Source organism: Xenopus laevis, chromosome 4L (assembly GCF_017654675.1).
Source record: "Xenopus laevis strain J_2021 chromosome 4L, Xenopus_laevis_v10.1, whole genome shotgun sequence".
Lineage (NCBI taxonomy): Eukaryota > Metazoa > Chordata > Amphibia > Anura > Pipidae > Xenopus > Xenopus laevis.
In genome coordinates, this window is record NC_054377.1 from 139,980,438 (window position 1) to 140,002,244 (window position 21,807).

Consider the following 21,807-nt stretch of genomic DNA (forward strand, 5'->3'; position numbering starts at 1 on the left):
GTGTCAGAGAGTCAGGCTTAGGAACTTCAACTAACAATTATATACAAAAACAAACCTCTCAGCTAAAAATTATCAACATGACCTATAGGTAACAATCAATGTACATTCATATGCTAAAATTCATTTTTTAGTGTCAGTATCACTTTAAGATGGTGCAGTCTGATGATGGGTTCCAAGTAGTTTCCAAAGCAGGGACAGATTCCTACGTTTCCTTATTAAAGCCACTTGCAGGATGCATTAGAACAACTCTTTCTATAGCTCGAAGATGAATTTTAAGGTGAAAGGGGTTGTTCAACTTTGAGTTAACTTTTAGTATGATGTTGAAAGTGATATTCTGAGACAATTTGCAATTGGTTTCCATTTTTTTTTTTATCAGTAGTTTTAGTAGTTAGATTTTTATTCAGAAGCTCTCCAGTCTGCAATTTTAGCAATCTGGTTGCTAGGGTCCCAATTACCCTAGCAACCATGCACTAATTTGAATAAGAGACTGGGATATGAATCAGAGAGGGAATGAATAGAAAGATAAGTAATAAAAAGTAGCAATAACAATACATTTGTAGCCTTAGAGAGCATTTGTTTTTAGATGGGGTCAGTGAAAGCTGGAAAGACTCAGAAGGCAAATAATTAAAAAACTAAAAGAAAAAAAACAATTAACGAAGACCAATTGAAAATTTGCTTAGAACTGGCCATTCTATAACATACTTAAGTTTACTTAAAGGACCAGTAACATCAAAAAAAAATTTCTAAAAGAAAAACCACAGACAAATGAAACTTTGAAATCGCTAAGTCTTTAATTAGAAATAACTTACCAAAACTTAAGCTTGCACTCGTCTTCAGAAAAGGCGATGATCCATTGTGCGGCTCTCCATTTCTCCGGCCTTGCTATCTCCAATAAGGAAAGAGAATTTGAGCGCCGCGCAGTGAATCGCCTTTTCTGAAGAGCACAAGTAGAGTTTTCGTTATCTCAAAGTTTCATTTGTCTGTTTTTTTTTGTATACCAACAAACTTTTAAAAAAAAAAAAAAAAAAGTTTGATGTTACTGGTCCTTTAAGGATGATGGTACACAAGGAGGTTTGTCGCTCGTAGTTGCTTCCTTCACATCACCAGATCGCCACGACAAATACATCTTACTTGCTGCAACAATCTCAATTTCTCAATTTATGGAAAGATTTTTTTTTTTTTGTTAGGTTTGCCTCCCGTAGCAAAGATTTAACCGCAGTCTCCTTATGTACCAGCACCCTTTAAATAATTTAATGTTGCAATACCCCTTTCAACACCGAAATGTTTAGCAGCACAATGCAACTGTCTACAAAGCTTCTCTCTACTTTCCTACTAAAAACCCCACACAGCAGCCAGATGAGACAGGACAAAAGGCTTTATTTTTTTTTTTTTTTTGAATAAGAAAAAATCTACAGTAAGTGCAAAAAAAGCAGAAGAAACAGGAGATACAACTTTCCAACATGTTGTGGGAACTAAACTCCTTGGAAACCTTTCAGAGTACATGACAGAGAACTGTCTCAAGGTTCAACCGTATCATTTGGCAACAGTCTGTGTGTCAGGCCCACCGGGGGAGAATCTCCTACCGGATTCAGAGCAGAGGCCGAGCTCTCCACTGTAATGGCTGTACAAGAGCACGGTCACATTATAGCCTTAGTAACAGGAAAAACAACGGATTACAGTACCGCTAGATACTATGGCAGTATTAAGGAGTATTTGTTTTCCTGATAAGCCCAAATTTATAACAACACAAGGGGCAGGCCAGCAGCTTAATGTATAGGAACGTAGTATAGACCCTGCTGATGTTACACATTATCATTTAATCCTTGGTTTTTAGGGAGTATCAAGGATTAACCCCTTCAGTGCCACTGAGATTCCAGTTGTGGGCATTTACTGATAGAATTGGGAGGCCCTTTTGAAGAGGCTGCAGAAGGAAATAGAAGCAATGATAATAAAAAAAAAAAAGAATACAGATTCAGACAAGCACATCATTTCTCTCTCAAAATAACAATAAAAAATATTTCTGTCCCATCCTGTGGGGGATTTTGGAATGAAGGTAAATGCCATGTACATTTCCCCCCTGGAGGTATCTTTTTGACAGACATTCACTGCCTCTTTATTCTGCATTTAAATGCAAGCCCCCTCCCTTGGCCCTAATATCCCCTGCCCAGCCAATGACGGCAGCAACGCAGAGATCCTGGAGCAAAACGAGGAAGTCACATCCTGCAGCCCATCCACATACATTAAAACTGGAAGAGAAAAAAAAATATATTAGTCCCTTTCTTGAAAAAAAAAAAAAAGAAAGACTGGGGTGTGGCTAACAATTTGGCAGACCTCGGTGATTTTAGATGTTTATCTCCACTTTCATGGAAGAGGAAGATTACACTCACAAAGAAAAATTCATTTATTAAACTCAAAAAGTTACAGTAAATAAATCAAGCATTGGCCTTACGCGTTTTGACCAATTTTTTTTTTTTTTTTAAAGGGATGCACCGAATCCAGGATTCTGGCTTTTTCAGCAGGATTTGGAATTGGCCGAACCAAATCCGAATTTGCATATGCAAATTAGGTGCAGGGAGGGATATTGCGTGACTTTTTATCACAAAACAAGGAAGGTATAATGTTTTCCACCCCTAATTTGCATTTGCAAATTCGGTTCGGTATTCGGCGGAATCTTTTGCGAAGGATTCGGGGGTTCGACCCTGTAAGGCGTCCTCGGCGCGTCCAAGATGGCGGCGCCCAGAAGAGGCCATGCGGGCGTCAGACGCCAGCATATTTACGCTGGCATTTTCGCGCAGCGTATTTACGCTGGCGCATCCTTTAGACGCTGGCATCCAAAAACGTGCAGACACTGGCGCATATTCTGGCACACGTCCTGTGACGTCATCTGGCGCGAAAATCCACCTATTTAAAGTCGCCAGAAGGTTCTCTCAGTGCCCGAGTATAGGTTCTTCTATCCTGAGTGCTTACTATTATTGATTCCTTGATCTTTGACCTTTGCCTGAAACCTTGATATCTTGCTGCCTGGACCGACCTCTGCCTGGAATATTGACCACGTTATCTTGCTGCCTGGACCGACCTTTGCCTGAACTGACGATTCTTCTGCCTAAACCCTTTGTACCACGAACTGTGTTTGCTTCCTCCTTGGTCCGCACTCCAAACTGCGCCTTTGGGCCCTGACAATCCCTAGTTTTTTTCCCCCCCTGATGAAGACCTTAATTGGTCGAAACGCGTAAGACCAATGCTTTATTTATTTACTGTAACTTTTTGAGTTAAATAAATGAATTTTTCTTTGTGAGTGTAATCTTCCTCTTTTTGAATGTAATTAGAAACACCTCCCCTCAAAAGATAAGCTGCTGGAGAAGTCAGGAGTGGCCAGCACTTGCAGTCTCTTCTCGTGAATTCTCTGCAAACCCACCCCTTGCGTGCTCGCCCCAATCAAGTGAAATTAAAAGCGGCAGAAGGAGCTGGGAGGGGGGTCTGCTGTAGGGTATTTATGCCACTGATCCAGAGCTAGGCTTATATATGCTATTTGGTCAAATAGGGTCAAACTGTCTGTAGCTCCTAATTAGAGCCCATATTAGGTGAGAATCATACATGTAAAGAGGTATGGGACCTGTTATCCAGAATGCTCGGGACCTGGGGTTTTCCGGATAACCGATCTTTCCCTAATTTGGATCTTCAGACATTATCTACGAGAAAAGCATTTAAAGGAGAAGCAAAAGCTTAGTGCACTTGGGGATTCCAAATGATAGGCACCCCCAAGTGATTGTATTGACTTACCTGAAACCCCGGGCCAGTGCTCCTATCAGCAGAAAACTGCACCGGCCTGGGGTTATACCAGTGAGCACCACGGAGCGATCCTCTTCTGGCTTCTTCTTTCTACAAATTTCCCGGGGCAGACACATGCGCAGTAGAACGAAAAGCCGTCTGCCCCGGGAAATTTGAAGAAAGAAGAAGACGGAAGAGGATCACTCTGTGGTGCTCACTGGTATAACCCCGGGCTAATAGGTGCACCAGCCTGGGGTTTCAGGTAAGTTAATACAATCACTTGGGGGTGCTTAACATTTGGCACCCCCAAGTGTACGAAGCAGTTCCTTCTCTTTTAAACATGAAATAAACCCAATAGGCTGGTTTTGCTTCAAATAAGGATTAATTATATCTTAGTTGGGATCAAGTACAAGCTACTGTTTTATTATTACAGAGAAAAGGGAAATCATTTTTAAAAATCTAGATTATTTGGATAAAATGGAGTCTATGGGAGACTACCTTTCAGTGATTCTGAGCTTTTTGGATAACGGGTTTCCAGACAATGGATCCCATACCTGTACTTATTCGGCAAAGTCACCTAACAAGATTTAACTAACCACACGGTGGGCCAAATTAAGCGGATAGTTGTTTTGTCCCCCGGATCATAATGCAGGCCTGTCGGGAACGGATCACATCAACCGGCTGATGTAGTTCTCTTCCAAGGGGATTTTCTAACCTGTCTGATGATATTGGGCCACTTTTTAGCCATATATCAGTCAGACAGGCCACAGTTAAGGCAACTGAATTGTACGAGGGGCTAAATATTTTGCTTAGGTCAGCTAGTATTAAAGAAGAACCAAAACCTTTATATTAAAATCACCTACCCTATATAGACCCCTCCCTCCTCCCCCCCCAGCCTAGGTGTTACCCTCGGTAAATGCCCCATACTCTTTACTGACCCCTCGTTGCAGATTCAGCGCATAAGAGTTTAGGGGCACCATCTTCTTCTCTTCTGTAAACTTTGTGAAGTAAGCGCCATATCTGTGCATGTGCAGTTGGAGCAGTCTAACGGGTTTTTTAACAACTGCGCCGAAAGTCACGGAAATTGCCCAAATGCCGGAAGAAGAACAAAAGATTACCAAAGAGAAGAAGATGGTGCCGGTAAACTCCGATATGCTGAATCTGCAACGAGGGGTAAGTAAAGAGTTAGGGGCATTTACCGAGGGTAACACCTACTGTAGGCTGGGGGGCGAGCATTGAGGGGGGGTCTGTGTAAGGTAGGAGATTTTAATATAAAGGGTTTGCTTCTCCATTAAGAGCTGTACTAACCAAGCAATACATGTTTTTACGGATGACATATAGATAAAGAGAAAATGGTATAGTCTATTGGTTGTTGTAGAGGATAGAAGAAATATATACAGGTATGGGATCCGTTATCCAGAAAGCTCCAATTTACGGAATGGCCGTCTCCCATAGACTCCATTATAACGAAATAATCCAAATTTTAAAAAACTATTTCCTTTTTCTCTGTAATAATAAAACAGTAGTTTGTACTTGATCCCAACTAAGATATAATTAATCTTTACTGGAAGCAAAACCAGCCTATTGGGTTTATTTAATGTTTATATGATTTTCTAGAAGGGATAAAGATCCATTATCCGGAAAACCCCAGGTCCCGAGCATTCTGGATAAAAGGTCCCATACCTGTCCTGAATGCAGCTAGGTACAATACTGCCCACATGCATTTGCACAATCACACACAAAGCCAAACCTTGATGTAGGCAGGTAATTGGAATTTGCACTTACATTCTTTAGGAACTCCTCAGCTACGATACGTGCTCTAGCATTGACTGACAGTTTCATCTCGCTGATCTCCTTGTCAATCTCCTCCATGAAATGAATCACAAAGTCGACCAGCTTGTGCTTGTACATCTGCTCCGTGTGGAAGTTTGTGATCAGGAAGCTGATATCGTATCCCTGGTAACGGGAGAAAATGTTCATTTAGAACACAGTGGATCTACAGTCATAGCCCTCCTGGCATAAGACTGGTCTCACCCACACACACCAGATTCATTTAGAATAGCAGCCAGCCCAAAAGCTCCGGAGAATAGAGCAAGGAATAAGTCAGGCTAAATGGTATTAAAGGAAAACTTTACCCCCAAAATGAATATTTAAGCAACAGTTTATATCATATTACCGGTATATATATTTAAGTATTTGTTGCCCTTTTACATCTCTTGCCTTGAACCCCCATTTCATGATGGTCTGTGTGCTGCCTCAGTGATCACCTGACCAGAAATACTGCAGCTCTAACTGTAACAGGAAGAAGTGTGGAAGCAAAAGACACAACTCTGTCTGTTAATTGGCTCATGTGACCTAACATGTATGGTTTGTTTGTGTGCACCGTGAATCCTACAATCCCAGGGGACGGCCCTTATTTTTTAAAATGGCAGTTTTCTATTTATGATTACCCAATGGCACATACTACTAGAAAAGTATATTATTATGAAAATTGTTTATTTACATGAAGCAGGGTTTTACATAGGAGCTGTTTTATGAAATATATTTTAGAGAGACCTACATTGTTCGGGGGGTATAGTTTACCTTTAATGATATCCTGCAAGAAAGATTCGGCCGAATACCGAACAGAATCCTGTATTCGGTGCATCCCAATAATAATAATAATAATAATAGGAATTGGTATGAATCAATATATATTAAAGGGGTAGTTTACCTTTAAGTAAACTTTTATTATAAAAGTTATAATTTTAAGCAACTTTTCAATTGGCCTTCTTTTTTACATTTTATGAATTATTTGCCTTCTACTTCTGATTCTTTTCAGCTTTCAAATGGGGGTCACTGATCCCCATCTGATGACAAATACTCTTTAAGGCTACAAATCTATTGTTATGACTACTTTTTATTACTCATCTTTATATTCAGGGCCTCTTCTATTCATATTCCAGTCTCTTATTCAAATATTCAGTCTCTTATTCAAATCAGTGCATGGTTGCTAGGGTAATTTGGACCCTAGCAACCAGATTGCTGATATTGCAAACTGGAGAGCTGCTGAATAAAAAGCTAAATAACTCAAAAAAACACAAATAATAAAACATGAAAACCAATTGCAAATTGTCTCAGAATATCCCTCTCTACATCGTACTAAAATGTAATTTATAGGTGAACAACCACTTTAAGTTTTTGTATTTTTTAGAATAGCTAATTCTAAGAAACTTTTCAACTGGTCTACATTTTTTTTAGTAGTTTTTTTTCTATTATTATTTGCCTTCTTCTGATTTTTTTCAACTTCAAATAGGGGTCACTGATGCTCTGTAAAGCACAGATTTATTGTTATTTTGATTACCCATCTTTCTTTTCATATTTGTCTCTTATTCAAATCATTAGTTGCTAGGGTAATTTGGGCCCTAGCAACCAGATTGTAGAAACACCAAACTGGAGAGCTGATGACTAAAAAGCTAAATAACTCAAAAACTACAAATAATAAAAAATGAAAACCAATTGCAAATTGTCTCAGAATATCACTCTCTACATCATACTAAAAGTTAATGCAAAGGTGAACAATCCCCTTAAAATCTTCTGATAATATATTTCTGTAAAATATCTATCACACACATAATACATTAATGAATATAAAAGCCCAGGTATTCCCTGCCTTATATACCACCATCTTATCCCTTTATTTACCTCTACAGGCTTTCTGCGCAGAATAAAGAAATTTTCAGCTCTCATCATCATGAAGCGCATGAATTTATGACATAAGATCTTTTCAATTTCATCTGCCTGAAAAGAAAGGGGAGGGGGAGAGAAAAATCTGTATTAATGTCACAAACTCCACATGAACCAATTAAATACAGGTATGTGATCAATTATCCAGAATGCTCGGGACCTGGAGTTTTCCGGATAATGGATCTTGCTGTAATTTTCATCTTTAGTCCACTAGAAAATCATGTAAATATTAAATAAACCCAATAGGCAGGTTTTGCTTCCAATAAGGATTAATTATATCTTAGTTGGGATCAAGTACAAGCGAATGTTTTATTATTACAGAGAAAAAGGAAATTGTTTTTTAAAATTTGGATTATTTCATTATAATGGAGTCTATGGGAGAGGCCAAACGAAATGCAGATGCACACCTGGTCCCTCTTTCAACGTTCACGGTGCATGGATCATAGGAGGACGGCACCCCCAACGAAAGGTACGTAATAATTAATCCAGCACACGAAGTTTGCTCAAGGGTTATTACCCGTGTTTAATGTCAAGCCAAACAGGTTACAACGTTTCGGGGGCGTACCCCTTCGTCAGGTGATCTGTGCCTCCCACTTCCACCATTAAATAGGTAAAAAAATTTTAAACAACACCCCCATATTTTTTTACCTATTTAATGGTGGAAGTGGGAGGCACAGATCACCTGACGAAGGGGTACGCCCCCGAAACGTTGTAACCTGTTTGGCTTGACATTAAACACGGGTAATAACCCTTGAGCAAACTTCGTGTGCTGGATTAATTATTACGTCTATGGGAGAGGGCCATTCCGTAAAGCGGAGATTTCTGGATAACGGGTTTCCTGATAACGGATCCCATACCTGTATGACCACAATTAATATCAGAGAATAAACAGAATTGAGGTTTCACACTAGTGGTCCATTACGTGCAATAGTGACCCTAACCTGCCTCTCTGCACTCACATCCGGTCATAACCCACTACTCCGCTTCCCCTTAAATACCTGTGCCAGACCCGCCCACATCTGACATCAGGGAGGGGCGGGGCAAGATGAGCAGCAGGAAGAGCTTGGCCTGAACCAGAGCCTCGGGCCGGCCTGCACATCATAGATGTGCAACCCCTGCAAAACTGCAATGTATGCAATTAAAAGTGCTTCATATAGGGAATGTACATCCTATTGAAATACACAAGGATTATAGAAGTCACATAGGAGTTCCATGACCATATAAAGGCACAAGTACACAGACTTAGTTACACGTCAGGCCAATCTGAGTAAATCCAGGAAGATTCATAGTTGCACTTCCCTTTATTGAACAGAAATAGAGCAGTGGTGCCAGGTCCTTGGACATATGAAAGTGTCCCATTACCATTGTGAGATACACTTGAAATAGGCAGGGGAGCTTACCCTGTTTATTGTGCCGGTAAAACAAACAAACGTCTGTGACCATATAAAGGCACAAGGCTACAGTCTAAATTATACAGGGAACTCTGAGTATCACTCATGTATTATAAGGGATAATGTACCCCCCACTGTAAATGATAAGGATATTAGAAGTCACTGAGGGATTCTGTGACCATATAAAGACACAAGGCTGCAGGCTGAGTTATACAGGGAACTCTGAGTATCACTCATGTATTATAAGGGATAATGTACCCCCTACTGTAAATGATAAGGATATTACAAGTCACTGAGGGGTTGTTCTGTGACCAAATAAAGGCACAAGGCTGCAGGCTGAGTTATACAGGGAACTCTGAGTATCACTCATGTATTATAAGGGATAATGTACCCCCCACTGTAAATGATAAGGATATTAGAAGTCACTGAGGGATTCTGTGACCATATAAAGACACAAGGCTGCAGGCTGAGTTATACAGGGAACTCTGAGTATCACTCATGTATTATAAGGGATAATGTACCCCCTACTGTAAATGATAAGGATATTACAAGTCACTGAGGGGTTGTTCTGTGACCAAATAAAGGCACAAGTCTGCAGGCTGAGTTATACAGGGAACTCTGAGTATCACTCATGTATTATAAGGGATCATGTACCCCCTACTGTAAATGATAAGGATATTAGAGGTCACTGAGGGGTTCTGTGACCATACAAAGGCACAAGGCTGCAGGCTCAATTATTTTTGCATGGAAGCACTAAGATGAACTGTAAAACAAATCCTTTAGGGCAGGGATCCCCAACCTTTTTTACCTGTGAGCAACATTCAGATGTAAAAGGAGCTGGGGAGCAATGCAAGCATGAAAAATGTTCCCGGGGTGCCAAATAAGGGCTGTAATTGGCTATTTGGCAGCCTCTATGTGAATTACCACCATATAGGAGGGTTTGATTGGCAGTACACCTGTTTTTTCTGCCACCAAAATTTACCTCCAAGCCATGAATTTAAAAATAAGCATCTGCTTTGAGGCCACTGAGAGAAACGTCCAAGGGGTTGGTGAGCAACATGTTGCTCACGAGCTACTGGTTGGGGACCACTGCTTTAGGGGCTGATTTCTCAAACTGAGAATATTGTAAAAAAACAACTAATGATCACTGGATTGTCCTATAATAATTGTGAAAATAGCCATATAATTTTGAAATCTCACTGGATGCCTATGGACCTGAAATGATGTAAAACAAAGTTCAAAAACCGTGCAAAAAAACAAAACAAAAAAAAAAAAAACATGAAAGATTCCTACCTGTTTTACTGCAATGCTGACACGCACAGAGTTAATAGATCCCTCAATGAGTACCTTTTCCTTCTCGTTTCGACTAATAACCACTGGCTGTAAGAGCAGCTCTTTGCTACTCCTGAATTTGAAGAAAATGACAATAAATAGAAGAAACAATGTTATCACAAATATAGACATGAAGGGAATCAGAAAGCATGCTATCATCCACACAAATAAATACTGTCCCCCAAAAGTTCTCTATAAACAAAGTTAACACCGGTTTACTCTGAACCAGCCCGATCAATAGCAAAATGTGCCCCCCTGTGCTCACTAACATACAAATGCCATTCCAGTCAGTGCTCCTGGCACATCACATGAGTTTTAGGGGGTTATTTGTCAAAGGTCGAATGTTGTGAGTTCATTCAAGGTCTAAAAAACTCTCAACTGGAATGGTTTCTTATTTAAAGGAGAAGGAAAGGCTAAAATTAAGTAAGCTTTATCAGAAAGGTCTATATAAATACACCAGTAAACTCTCAAAGTAATGCTGCTCCAAATACTCTGTCAACACTGCATTTCTTTCCTTCTATTGTGTACTCATGGGCTTCTGTATCAGACTTTCTGTTTTCAGCTTAAACCTCCAGGGCAAGGGCTTGAGCATGCTCAGTTTGCTCCTCTCTCGATCTTCCCTCCCTGCTGTAATCTGAGCCCAGAGCCATAAGTGAGCAGGGAGAGACTCAAGCAGGAAGTGATGTCACACCAAACTAATATAGTAGCTGCTATCCTAAACAAACAAGAGAGCTTTACTCTTGTATGGTAAAGCATTCTGAAGAATAAGTATAGTGTTATAGCTTGCACTATTGTGGCCAATCTATTGGCAATAAACTGCTTGCTTCCTTAAAGGAACAGTTCAGTATAAAAACTGGGTAAATAGGCTGTGCAAAATAAAAAAAATCCACGGATTGTTTAGCAGGCAGAAACCTATCAGTGACTTAAGGAGGGGGCACATGGGTCATTTCTGTTGCTTTTGAATCTGAGCGGAATGCTGAGGATCAATTACAAACTCACTGAACAGTTATGTCCCATGTGGCCCCCCTTCAAGTCGCTGACTAACTCAGAGTTAGAGAGCTGAAAAGCAGGTAGTGTTCTGGTTATTATGTAACACATCCAGTCACTCCAGCCTTTATACATTACATTTTTGGCTAACTAACCATATTAGATAATTTTTTTTTTATTTTGCACAGCCTATCTATTTACCCAGTTTTTATTTTAGAAAAATTAGAATGGAAAAACCTTGATTCTGCGAGATCTGAAACCCGAATTAATATAGTTTTCCAGGGGAAAAACTTGAATTGCTCTAATTATTTTTGGGTAAAACCCTCCAAAAAAACCTCAAACATAGACTCAGATTCAAGCTATTTCCAGGGTCGGGATATAAGAAATCTCAAGTTCAAGATTTTTATTTTAACTCGAAAATGTGAGTTTTGACCAAAAAAAAAAAATCAACCAGAAAACTCGAAAACATAACTCGAACTTTAATAAATAGTCCCCTTAGGGTTCAGATTTGGTTTCAGGCAATTCCAGATCTGCTAGCTGCTAGAGAGGTTTGGTGCTCAGAGTAAGATTGAGACACACCGGTAGGACCGGTAGTAGAGAGGGAAACTACCATGGGAAACTACCATGTGTTTTAGTTAGAGCCCAAGTGTGGCAAGGATTTTGTTTTATTTCGTTTTATGCTGCTTTGCTCTTTATATGTGAACAATAAATGGACTGCCCCATTCAAGACATGTCTGTTCATTTGATCCTGCTCACAAAATATATATATATATTTATATATATATCTGTATAAAAGGAGGAAAAGACATCTGTTAAAACATTGAGCCATTTCCTCAATAAACAGCCACATGATGTGCACGGCTTAGTTGCACAATCACTAAAGCCACATAAAAGGGAAATATTTGGGAAGTGTGTCATGAAATTCACTCCGCATGCTAAATCAAACCCTCCCCCTTACTTAAAGGGGAACTAAAGCCTAAAATAGAATAAGGCTAGAACTGCTGTATTTTGTATACTAAACAAACATGAACTTATTGCACCACAAGCCTAATCAAACAAATAATTTATGCTATCAAAGGGGGTCACCATCTTGTAACTTTGTTAAACTTCTTTGCAAGACCAAGACTGTGCACATGCTCAGTGTGGTCTGGGCTGCTTAGGGATCGTCATAAATTATCAAAACAGCTCAAGTCAAATAATATCTGCATTAGAAGCTGATACAGCAAGACTGATTAATAATCAGAATATGCAGACTGCACTGGGTCTGTGGATTCGTATCTACACAGTCACCAGCTGCTCTACAGGGAAACAAACAAAGTTGCTTGAGTTCTGGGAAGTAAGGTGGGAGGGGCTCCCCCTGCTGTTTGAAAGTATGATCAGTTTCCCGGCAGAGCAGTTAGGGACCGGCTCAAGTTTCCTATCCGCAGCAAGTAAATGAAGGGGAAATTTCACTGCATAAGTCAGGTTTCTTATAAAAACTGTACACATTTTTAAAGTATATTGGAGATAGTAAAAATAGGATTTTATTTTTTTTGCCTTTACATCCCCTTTAAACCTTACCTGACTTCCACTTCGGGCTTATTGTGTCGCTCTACCACCTGGGATGAAAAGTTTTCCAAACATAATGCTGCCTGTAAAGTGGCGCGAACTGCGTTGAGGTACGGGCGAAGTGTAGCAGTCTGAGCAGAGAGAAGAGACAAAATGGACAATTTACAAACGGTTCACTACTATAAAAAGTCTATAGACAAAGTGCATCCCTTTAGATGGAGCTTCATTCAATGCACTGCATGCTTGTAGTTGCAGCGGGACCCTATACAGTGCTGTAGCACCTGCCAGTACAGAGAACGCCCTATCTGAAAACAAGTGGTAAAGCTCTGCATAAACAACCCCATCCCGTCAATCTTTGTTTTGATTTACAGTTAAGCAGAAGTCCATTGTAAAGGTGCATAGCTGAGCATTTGTAATCTATGGGGCAGATTTATTAAGGAATTTGAATTTTAGAATTTTTGTGGTGTAAAAATTCACACATTCAAATTTTAATCCCCCCATTCGAATATATAAATTAAATTTGAATGTGCTATTTATCACACTTCAACCATGAAAACAGTCCTAATTCGAATATTCTCCACCTAAAACATGCCGAGTTCCTTAACAAGTCAATGGCAACTGGGGTACTTTATTTAATATAATAAACACGTTTCAGTGAGTCATGTGATAGGAATGACATCAGAACTCACCGTTTATAACTGATGACATCAGAACTCACCGATTATAAGGATACAATTTACAAGATATTTATAGCTTTTGTGTATTATATCCTTATAAAACACAAAAACCATGAAAATCTTGTAAATTATATCCTTATAAAAGGAGAGTTCTGATGTCATCAAGTTATAAACGGTGAGTTCTGATGTCATTTCTGTCAAATGACGGACTGAAATTTGTGTATTATAATAAAGTACCCCCAGTTGCAAAATATGAGGATATTAGAAGTTAACTCGGAGTTCCATGACCTGTATAAAAACACTTGTCCTTCAGCATCATACTTTTTATATGGTCATGAAACTCCTTGGTAACTCATAATATCTTTATTCACTATATAATTTACAGGATATTCATGGCTCTTCTGTATTATAATTATATTGAATAAAATACAAGTCAATTAAATTACACAATTTCTTTGTGCAACGCTAAACCACCAAACCCCAAATGTAATAAAAGGCACTAAGTTTGTCCAGGAGCAGTAACCCATAGCAACCAATAAGATGTTTGCTTTTAAACAGGTGACCAGTAAATGCTAGCTTCTTATTGGTTGCTATGTGTTACAGTGCCGTTTATCACATAACCCCCCAAGAGAGGTATTTCTCATATTGATAATATTTGAATAGGCACTTGTGGGAAGTGTTCCATATGAGTCAGGACTGTTAGCGCAGTGCCATGGACTATGCCAGCGCTATATAAATAAAGGATAATAATAATAGTGCATTAATTGTTAAACCACTTGCTATTGCAAATGCCCAATAGGTTTGCCCACCACCTCTAATTAATCAGCAGTTAGCAAAAAGCGGCACCGCAGGAATTCATTTTATTTCAATAGAACTTGTACTTTGAACATAAAAACTCAGCTTCTTGCCTCTACGCAGCATCAGCAACCACACAATTCTATTTTGGGAGACGGCTGACTGAAATAATGAAAAAAAAATTTAAAACACTGAATTTTAAAGGGGTTGCTTCCCTTTGAGTTAACTCTTAGTATGATGTAGAAAGTGATATTCTGAGACAATTTGCAATTGGTTTTCATTTTTTATTATTTGTGGGTTTTCAGTTATTTAGCTTTTTTTTTTTTAATTATTATTCAGCAGCTCTCCAGGTTTCAGTATCAGCAAACTGGCTGCTAGGTTCCAAATGACCCTAGCAACCATGCATTGATTTGAATAAGAGGCTGGAATATAAATAGGAGAGGGACTGAATGGAAAGATGAATAATAAAAAGTAGCAATAACAATCAATAAATGTGTAGCCTTACAGAGCACTTGTTTTTAGATGGGGTCAGTGAAGAAGGCAAATAATGAAAAAAATAAAGACCAATTGAAAAGTTGCTTAGAACTGGCCATTCTATAACCTACTAAAAGTTAACTTCAAGGTGAACCACCCCTTTAACACCAAAGAAAAGCCACTGGGTCTCTATAAAACGTACATGTGGTGATCTAACAAAGGAATTGTGCTTTATTCCTCGCAGCAGCCCTGTGCCTTCCTATGAACTATGGCATAAAAGAGATACCGGCGGTTTATATAAACTGGTAAAACAGCGAGATTTAGGCTGTAAATGATTTACATTCACCCATGGAAACCATGTTTACCCTTGTAACAATACTTGTACTGAAACACTGCCATACGGCAATAACTTTAAAGGGGTAGTTCATCTTTAACTTTAGTATGTTGTAGTGTCCTATTGTTAGCAACTTTTCAATTGGTCTTTTTCTTTTTTTTTTTTAATTGATTTCCTGCCTCTTTCCAGCTTTCAAATAAAGGTCTTTAACCCCAGCAGTCAAAACCCTATTGTGCTGTGAGGCCACAATTTGCTACTTTCCATGTTCAGGCCCCCCTCCTAGTTATTCTTCCAATTTTAAATTCAAACCACTGCTTGGTTACTAGGACAATGTGGACCCTAGCAACCAGAATGCTGCTGCAATTCTGCATCTGAAAGTAGACAGAGAATTAAAAAAAAAAAAAAATAACCAGTTGCCGAATGTCTCAGAATATCACTATCACATCATACGAAAAGTTAATTTAAAGGTGAACAAGCCCTTTAAAAAAATAAAATGTTTGCCTAATAAGAGGGGGAAATAAGATTTTCCAATATACAATCATTACAATTTTTTAATGGTTGTTTTCAAACTATTCCTCTATTAAAGCCGATCCAGTTAGGGCAGAGACACACGCTGAGATTTGGGGAGATTAGTCGCCCAGCGACAAATCTCCTCTTCTTCAGAGCGTCTAATCTCCCTGAACTGCCTCCCCTGCCTTCCCGCAGGCTAGAATGTAAATCGCCGGCGGGACGGCGCTCGAGCGCTTTGTTTTCCGAAGTCGCCCGAAGTTACCTCACCAGGAAACTTCGGGCGACTTCAGAAAACTAAGCGCTCCGAATTGTAATAGTGCACTAGATTTCAAACATATTATCCCCTACCAAATCAAAATTACTAGTGCCTGTTTAACCAATACATAGAATCCTTTACTGTGATTTAAAGTGCACTGGTCACACTGAATATTTTTACCCAACCAGAGATGTAGGCTAATATGTGTGTTTGCTTCTGAAACTCTACTATAGTTTATATAAACAAGCTGCTGTGTAGCCATGGGGGCAGCCATTCAAGCACAGGATACACAGTAGATAACAGATAAGTACTACTATAGTTTATATAAACAAGCTGCTGTGTAGCCATGGGGGCAACCATTCAAGCACAGGATACACAGTAGATAACAGATAAGTACTACTATAGTTTATATAAAGCTGCTGTGTAGCCATGGAGGCAGCCATTCAAGCACAGGATACACAGTAGATAACAGATAAGTACTACTATAGTTTATATAAACAAGCTGCTGTGTAGCCATGGGGGCAGCCATTCAAGCACAGGATACACAGTAGATAACAGAAAAGTACTACTATAGTTTATATAAACAAGCTGTTGTGTAGCCATGGGGACAACCATTCAAGCACAGGATACACAGTAGATAACAGATAAGTACTACTATAGTTTATATAAACAAGCTGTTGTGTAGCCATGGGGACAGCCATTCAAGCACAGGATACACAGTAGATAACAGATAGGTACTAGTATAGTTTATATAAAAAAGTTGCTGTGTAGCCATGGGACAGCCATTCAAGCACAGGATACACAGTAGATAACAGATAAGTACTAGTATAGTTTATATTAAAAAGTTGCTGTGTAGCCATGGGGCAGCCATTCAAGCACAGGATACACAGTAGATAACAGATAAGTACTACTATAGTTTATATAAACAAGCTGCTGTGTAGCCATGGGGGCAGCCATTCAAGCACAGGATACACAGTAGATAACAGATAAGTACTACTATAGTCTATATAAACAAGCTGCTGTGTAGCCATGGGGGCAGCCATTCAAGCACAGGATACACAGTAGATAACAGATAAGTACTACTATAGTCTATATAAACAAGCTGCTGTGTAGCCATGGAGGCAGCCATTCAAAGCTGATAAAGGAGAAAAGGCACAGGATACACAGCAGATAACCAATAAACTCTGCAGTATACAATGGGATTCATCAGAACTTATCTGGTATCTACTGAGTAACCTGTGCTAGAAAGGCTGCCCCCACTGCTATACAGCAGCTTGTTTATATAAATAATAGTAGAGTTTCTGAAGTAAACACAAAGGAGCTTTTAGAAACCTATGAAAAATTCTTGTCTGTAATCCAATCCCTTAGCAGAAACAAATGTGTTCAATAGAAACATGTGAAAGTGCCTGAGCAGCAGAGTTTCCACTTATCAAGTGAGGGATAATCTGCAGCCGCTCCTGCCCATATTCCCTACATACCATTGATAAGTGTAATGCACTGTGGGATTGTGGGGCTGCTTGAAGGCATCTGAACGTGTCTGGACGGACTATCATAGGGTTTTGGTTGCTCACTTAGGGCAGAGACACACGTGGTGATTCGGGGAGATTTAGTAGCCGGGCGATAAATCTCTTTTTCACGCGACTAATCTCCCCCGAACTGCCTCCCGCCAGCTAGATTCTAAATCGCCGGCAGGATGGCACTCGGGAGTGTTTCGTTTTCCGAAGTCGAAGTTTCCTCGTGAGGCATTTAATCTCTAGCCGACGGGAAGGCAGTTCAGGGAAATTAGTCGCCCGAAGAAGAGTCGATTTCTCGCCAGGCGACTAAATCTCCCCAAATCTCCACGTGTGTCTCTTACCCTAAAGGGCCAGCAACATAACACTTACTTTTGCTAATTTGCCACCAATTTTAACAAGATGCCACGAGTTGCAAACGGCTGCAGTTTTTCTGGAAGGGCTTTTGGGGGGGGGGGGGTTGCAGTTTATGACTGTGCGAATGTACTGATAAACACAGCAGACCAGACTTTGTTTAGATGCTGACAGAGAGGATTACACACATGCTGAAATGAAAACCACCGCTTCTATTTTAAAAACACGATGATGCACATAGTACATTACAGACATAGTCTCTACCAATACTATTCATATAAATCACAATATTGTACAGCTAGCCTTAAAGGGATACTGTCATGGGAACATACAGTACGTTTTTTTTTAATCAAAAGGCATTAGTTAATACTGCTGCTCCACTAATTTAAATCCATTTCTCAAAAGAGCAAAAACATTTTTTAAATTTAATTTTGAAATCTGACATGGGGCTAGACATATTGTCAGTTTCTCAGCTGCCCCCAGTCTTGTGACTTGTGCTCTGATAAACTTCAATCACTCTTTACTGCTGTACTGCAAATTGGAGTGATATCAGCCTCCCTTTCCTCCCCAGCAACCTAACAACAGAACAATGGGAAGGTAACCAAATACCAGCTCCCTACCACAAGATAGCAGCTCCCTGGTAGATCTAAGAACAGCACTCAATAGTAAAAATCCAGGTCCCACTGCGACTCATTCAGTTACATTGAGTAGGAGAAAACAACAAGCAGTTCCATAGTGCAGCATTGGCTCTTTCTGAAAGCACATGACCAGGCAAAATGACCCGAGATGCACCTACACACTAATATTACAACTAAAAAATACACTTGTTGGTTCAGGAATGAAATTTGATATTGTAGAGTGAATTATTTGCAGTGTAAACAGTGTCATTTAGAAATAAAAACATCATAATAATCCCTTTAAGGCCGCTACTGGGAATACAAATCTGCATTGGTATTGCCAAAAGTAATTTATTGTAGCATAGCTTATTTCCCTGAGCGATTCCTCCAGGTACTCAAAAAACTTACAGGTAGGTTAACTGCTGCTCTCTATGTGCCATATAAAAAAATCTGTGTCTCTCCCATTCAACTGGATCAAACAGATGTTCTGTTGGCAACCATGAAGGAATAACCTAATGAAACCTTAAAGGGATACAGTCATGGGAAAAAAAAATTTTTTCAAAATGAATCAGTTAATAGTGCTGCTCCAGCAGAATTCTGCACTGAAATCCATTTCTCAAAAGAGCAAACAGATTTTTTTTTTTTAAATCCGACATGGGGCTAGACAATTTCCAAGCTGCCCCAAGTCATGTGACTTGTGCTCTGATAAACTTCAACCACTCTTTACTGCTGTACTGCAAGTTAGAGTGATATCTCCCCCCCTTCCTTTTTAACCCCAGCAGCCAAATAAAAGAACAATGGGAAGGTAACCAGATAACAGCTCCCTAACACAAGATAACAGCTGCCTGGTAGATCTAAGAACAACACTCAATAGTAAAAACCCATGTCTCACTGAGACACATTCAGTTACATTGAGAAGGAAAAACAGCAGCCTGACAGAAAGCATTTCTCTCCTAAAGTGCAGGCACAAGTCACATGACATGGAGCAGCTGGGAAGTTGACAAAATGTCTAGCCCCATGTTTGATTTCAAAATTGAATATAAAAAAATCTGTTCTTATGAGAAATGGATTTCAGTGCAGAATTCTGCTGGAATAGCGCTATTAACTGATGTGTTTTGAAAAAAACATGTTTTCCGATGACAGGATCCCTTTAAAGCTGAAGGCACACGGGGCATATAGTCCATCTGTTTTTTTTGTATCCAGCAAAGAAGCACCTGAACCTGCCCATTCTCCATCTGTGTCTTTTAGCCAGCAGAGAAGTACCCAAAGCTGGTGCTTCATCCTGCCATTGGCTGTAATAGGACCTGCCTGACACAGAGAATTCCAATTACACATTAAGATAAACACTGCAGAAAATGTAAGATAACGTCACTTTAATGATTAACTTTTGGGAACCAACTTCCCTCTGAGGACCTGGGCCAACACAGACCCAGGAAGTGAAGAAAGCGATTGCCCCACCAGCTAACCACCTTCCCCACTTCAGATCTCGAAACTGCCAGAGCTTTTAGATCTATTGTCAATAAATGTGCCTGTGTGTGACATATACAGGTATGGGATCCGTTATATCTGGAAAACGGTTTTCAGAAAACCCCATAGACTCCATTTTATACAAATAATACACATTTTTAAAATTATTCCCTTTTCTCTGTAATAATAATAAAACAGTACCTTGTACTTGATCCCAACTAAGATATAATTAATCCTTATTGGAAGCAAAACCAGCCTATTGGGTTTATTTCATATTTACATGATTTTCTAGTAGACCTAAGGTATGAAGATCCAAATTACAAAAAGATCCGTCATCCGGAATACTCCAGGTCCCGAACATTCTGGATAACAGGTCCCATACCTGTGTAGATTTACATAAAACACTTCCCAAGTCTATACAGCCCTCCCTCTGTTCTCAGGCTTAACCCCTTCAGCACTATATAGCCTGGAGCTGTTGTCTTTCTCTGATGGTCCCTTGGTGAAATTCGGGGATATTTAGTCGCCCGTTGATAAATCGCCTCTTCTTCGGGGGCGACTTATCTCCCCAAACTGCCTTCCACGGCTAGAATGTAAATCGCTGGCAGGCTGGCAATCGGTGCGCTTCGTTTTTCGACGTCACCTTACAACCAGCAGTTTTGGGAGATTAGTTGCCCCGAAGAAGAGATTTGTCGCCGGCCGACTAATCTCCCCGAATCTCACTGTGCGTCTCTGCCCTAAAGATCCTTCCAAATAAAATACCTGCACCAAACAGCCAAGACTCGTCTCACACCTCGTCTCACACTCCTCCCAACCCCCTCTATTCAAGCCCAGGTTTCATAGAAGCGGATTCTTGAAGGAGAACAACTGCAACCCAACGTGTCAGGACCTGAGCCACCCATCATTCCAGCAACAAAATCACTGCCCATGTTTCTCTCTCACTAACATTATAAGCCAGCGGTTATCTGAATGTTTTTGCTCGAGCTCCCCCCTTAGAGGTTTAACCTTTTATTGGGGCCCCCTTAAGCTGGCCATAGACGTGTAGATTTTAGCTTCGTATGCGACAAACGATCGGACGTCCCAGTCTTCCGACCTGCCACTAACCATTCAGACTAAATTCCTCACCAGGAAACTTCGGAAAACTAATCGCCGCCTGTGATTAGCGCCGGCGATTTTTCATTTTGGCAAATGCAGAGTGAGGGAAGGCGTTTAGGGAGATTGGTCGCCGCAAAGACGAGGCGATTAGTCGCCAGGCGACTATATCTCCCCAAAACGCCCAGTGTGACTTTACCCGTAGTCATCTCTCTCTCGCAGCCTGCATTTATCACAGTGCCCTTACAATCAGTTGGCTTCTGATACACTGTTTCAATAGTCAGAACCAGCAGTTGCAGAGCAGTCAGACAGAGGCTTCTTTCAATAGCAAAATACAAATAAAGTTAAAAAAAAAAATCCCTGTGAACATATCTGTGTGTTTGTATTGGGTTTAATAAAGGAGTGAAATAAAAAGCGCTGCCAGTGACAGGGCAGATAAAGAGCAACAGGTCGTGGGAGCGTTGCTGAACTACAGCTCTCCCTCTCTCAGTTCTAATGAAGAAGCCGATGCCCAGTCAGTAGTAGTGATGCCTAAAGAGCTGCAGCTTCAGAGCAACCGCTGATAATTATAGAAAGAGGGTCATTGTAGAAATCCCAGGAAACACCGCGTTTTACGGACATTCCTACGCCGGGCCCCCGCCCAAGACCGGTTCCCTAAGCCGCCCCAGGACCGCTCCCTCTACAACCCACGGGCTTGTCACAGCAAACACAGTCGGCCCACAGTCCGGTTATTTATCCCGAACCCTCTCCGCTGTTTCGTGTCTTTTTCTCACCAAAATCCCCCGCCCCTCACACTCACCATCGCTCCGGTATCCCCCGATAGCGGAAGTGACAGACTCGCGCATGGGCACTAGCTCTCTTCCCCCTCACTGGCACAGCCAGCTCTCGGACTAAACCATCACAAAGTAGGGGTGTTCGAGCTCGCATACCAGAACCAAGTCATTTCTCTTCCCCAAACTGGCTGCGAATAT

General features: G+C 40.3%; 1 protein-coding gene across 1 annotated transcript; it reads right to left on the bottom strand.

Annotated features, from left to right (window-relative positions):
* Positions 1–1,360: 1,360 nt before the first annotated feature.
* On the bottom strand, positions 1,361–21,792 carry LOC108714705 (actin-related protein 2/3 complex subunit 4). The gene is made up of 6 exons (XM_018259156.2): positions 21,636–21,792; positions 12,765–12,883; positions 10,179–10,290; positions 7,453–7,548; positions 5,554–5,724; positions 1,361–2,246 (listed from the first exon to the last, which is right to left on the bottom strand). Exons 1-6 carry the CDS (start codon positions 21,636–21,638, stop codon positions 2,241–2,243), a joined length of 507 nt encoding a protein of 168 aa, XP_018114645.1. The 5' UTR covers positions 21,639–21,792; the 3' UTR covers positions 1,361–2,240.
* Positions 21,793–21,807: the final 15 nt, after the last annotated feature.

Coding starts and splice junctions, on each gene's coding strand:
- LOC108714705 (XM_018259156.2), bottom strand. Junction 7,549..10,178: donor TCAGCATTGCAGTAAAACAG/GTAGGAATCTTT, acceptor CTTTCTTTTCAG/GCAGATGAAATTGAAAAGAT. Junction 5,725..7,452: donor TGCGCAGAAAGCCTGTAGAG/GTAAATAAAGGG, acceptor TCCCGTTACCAG/GGATACGATATCAGCTTCCT.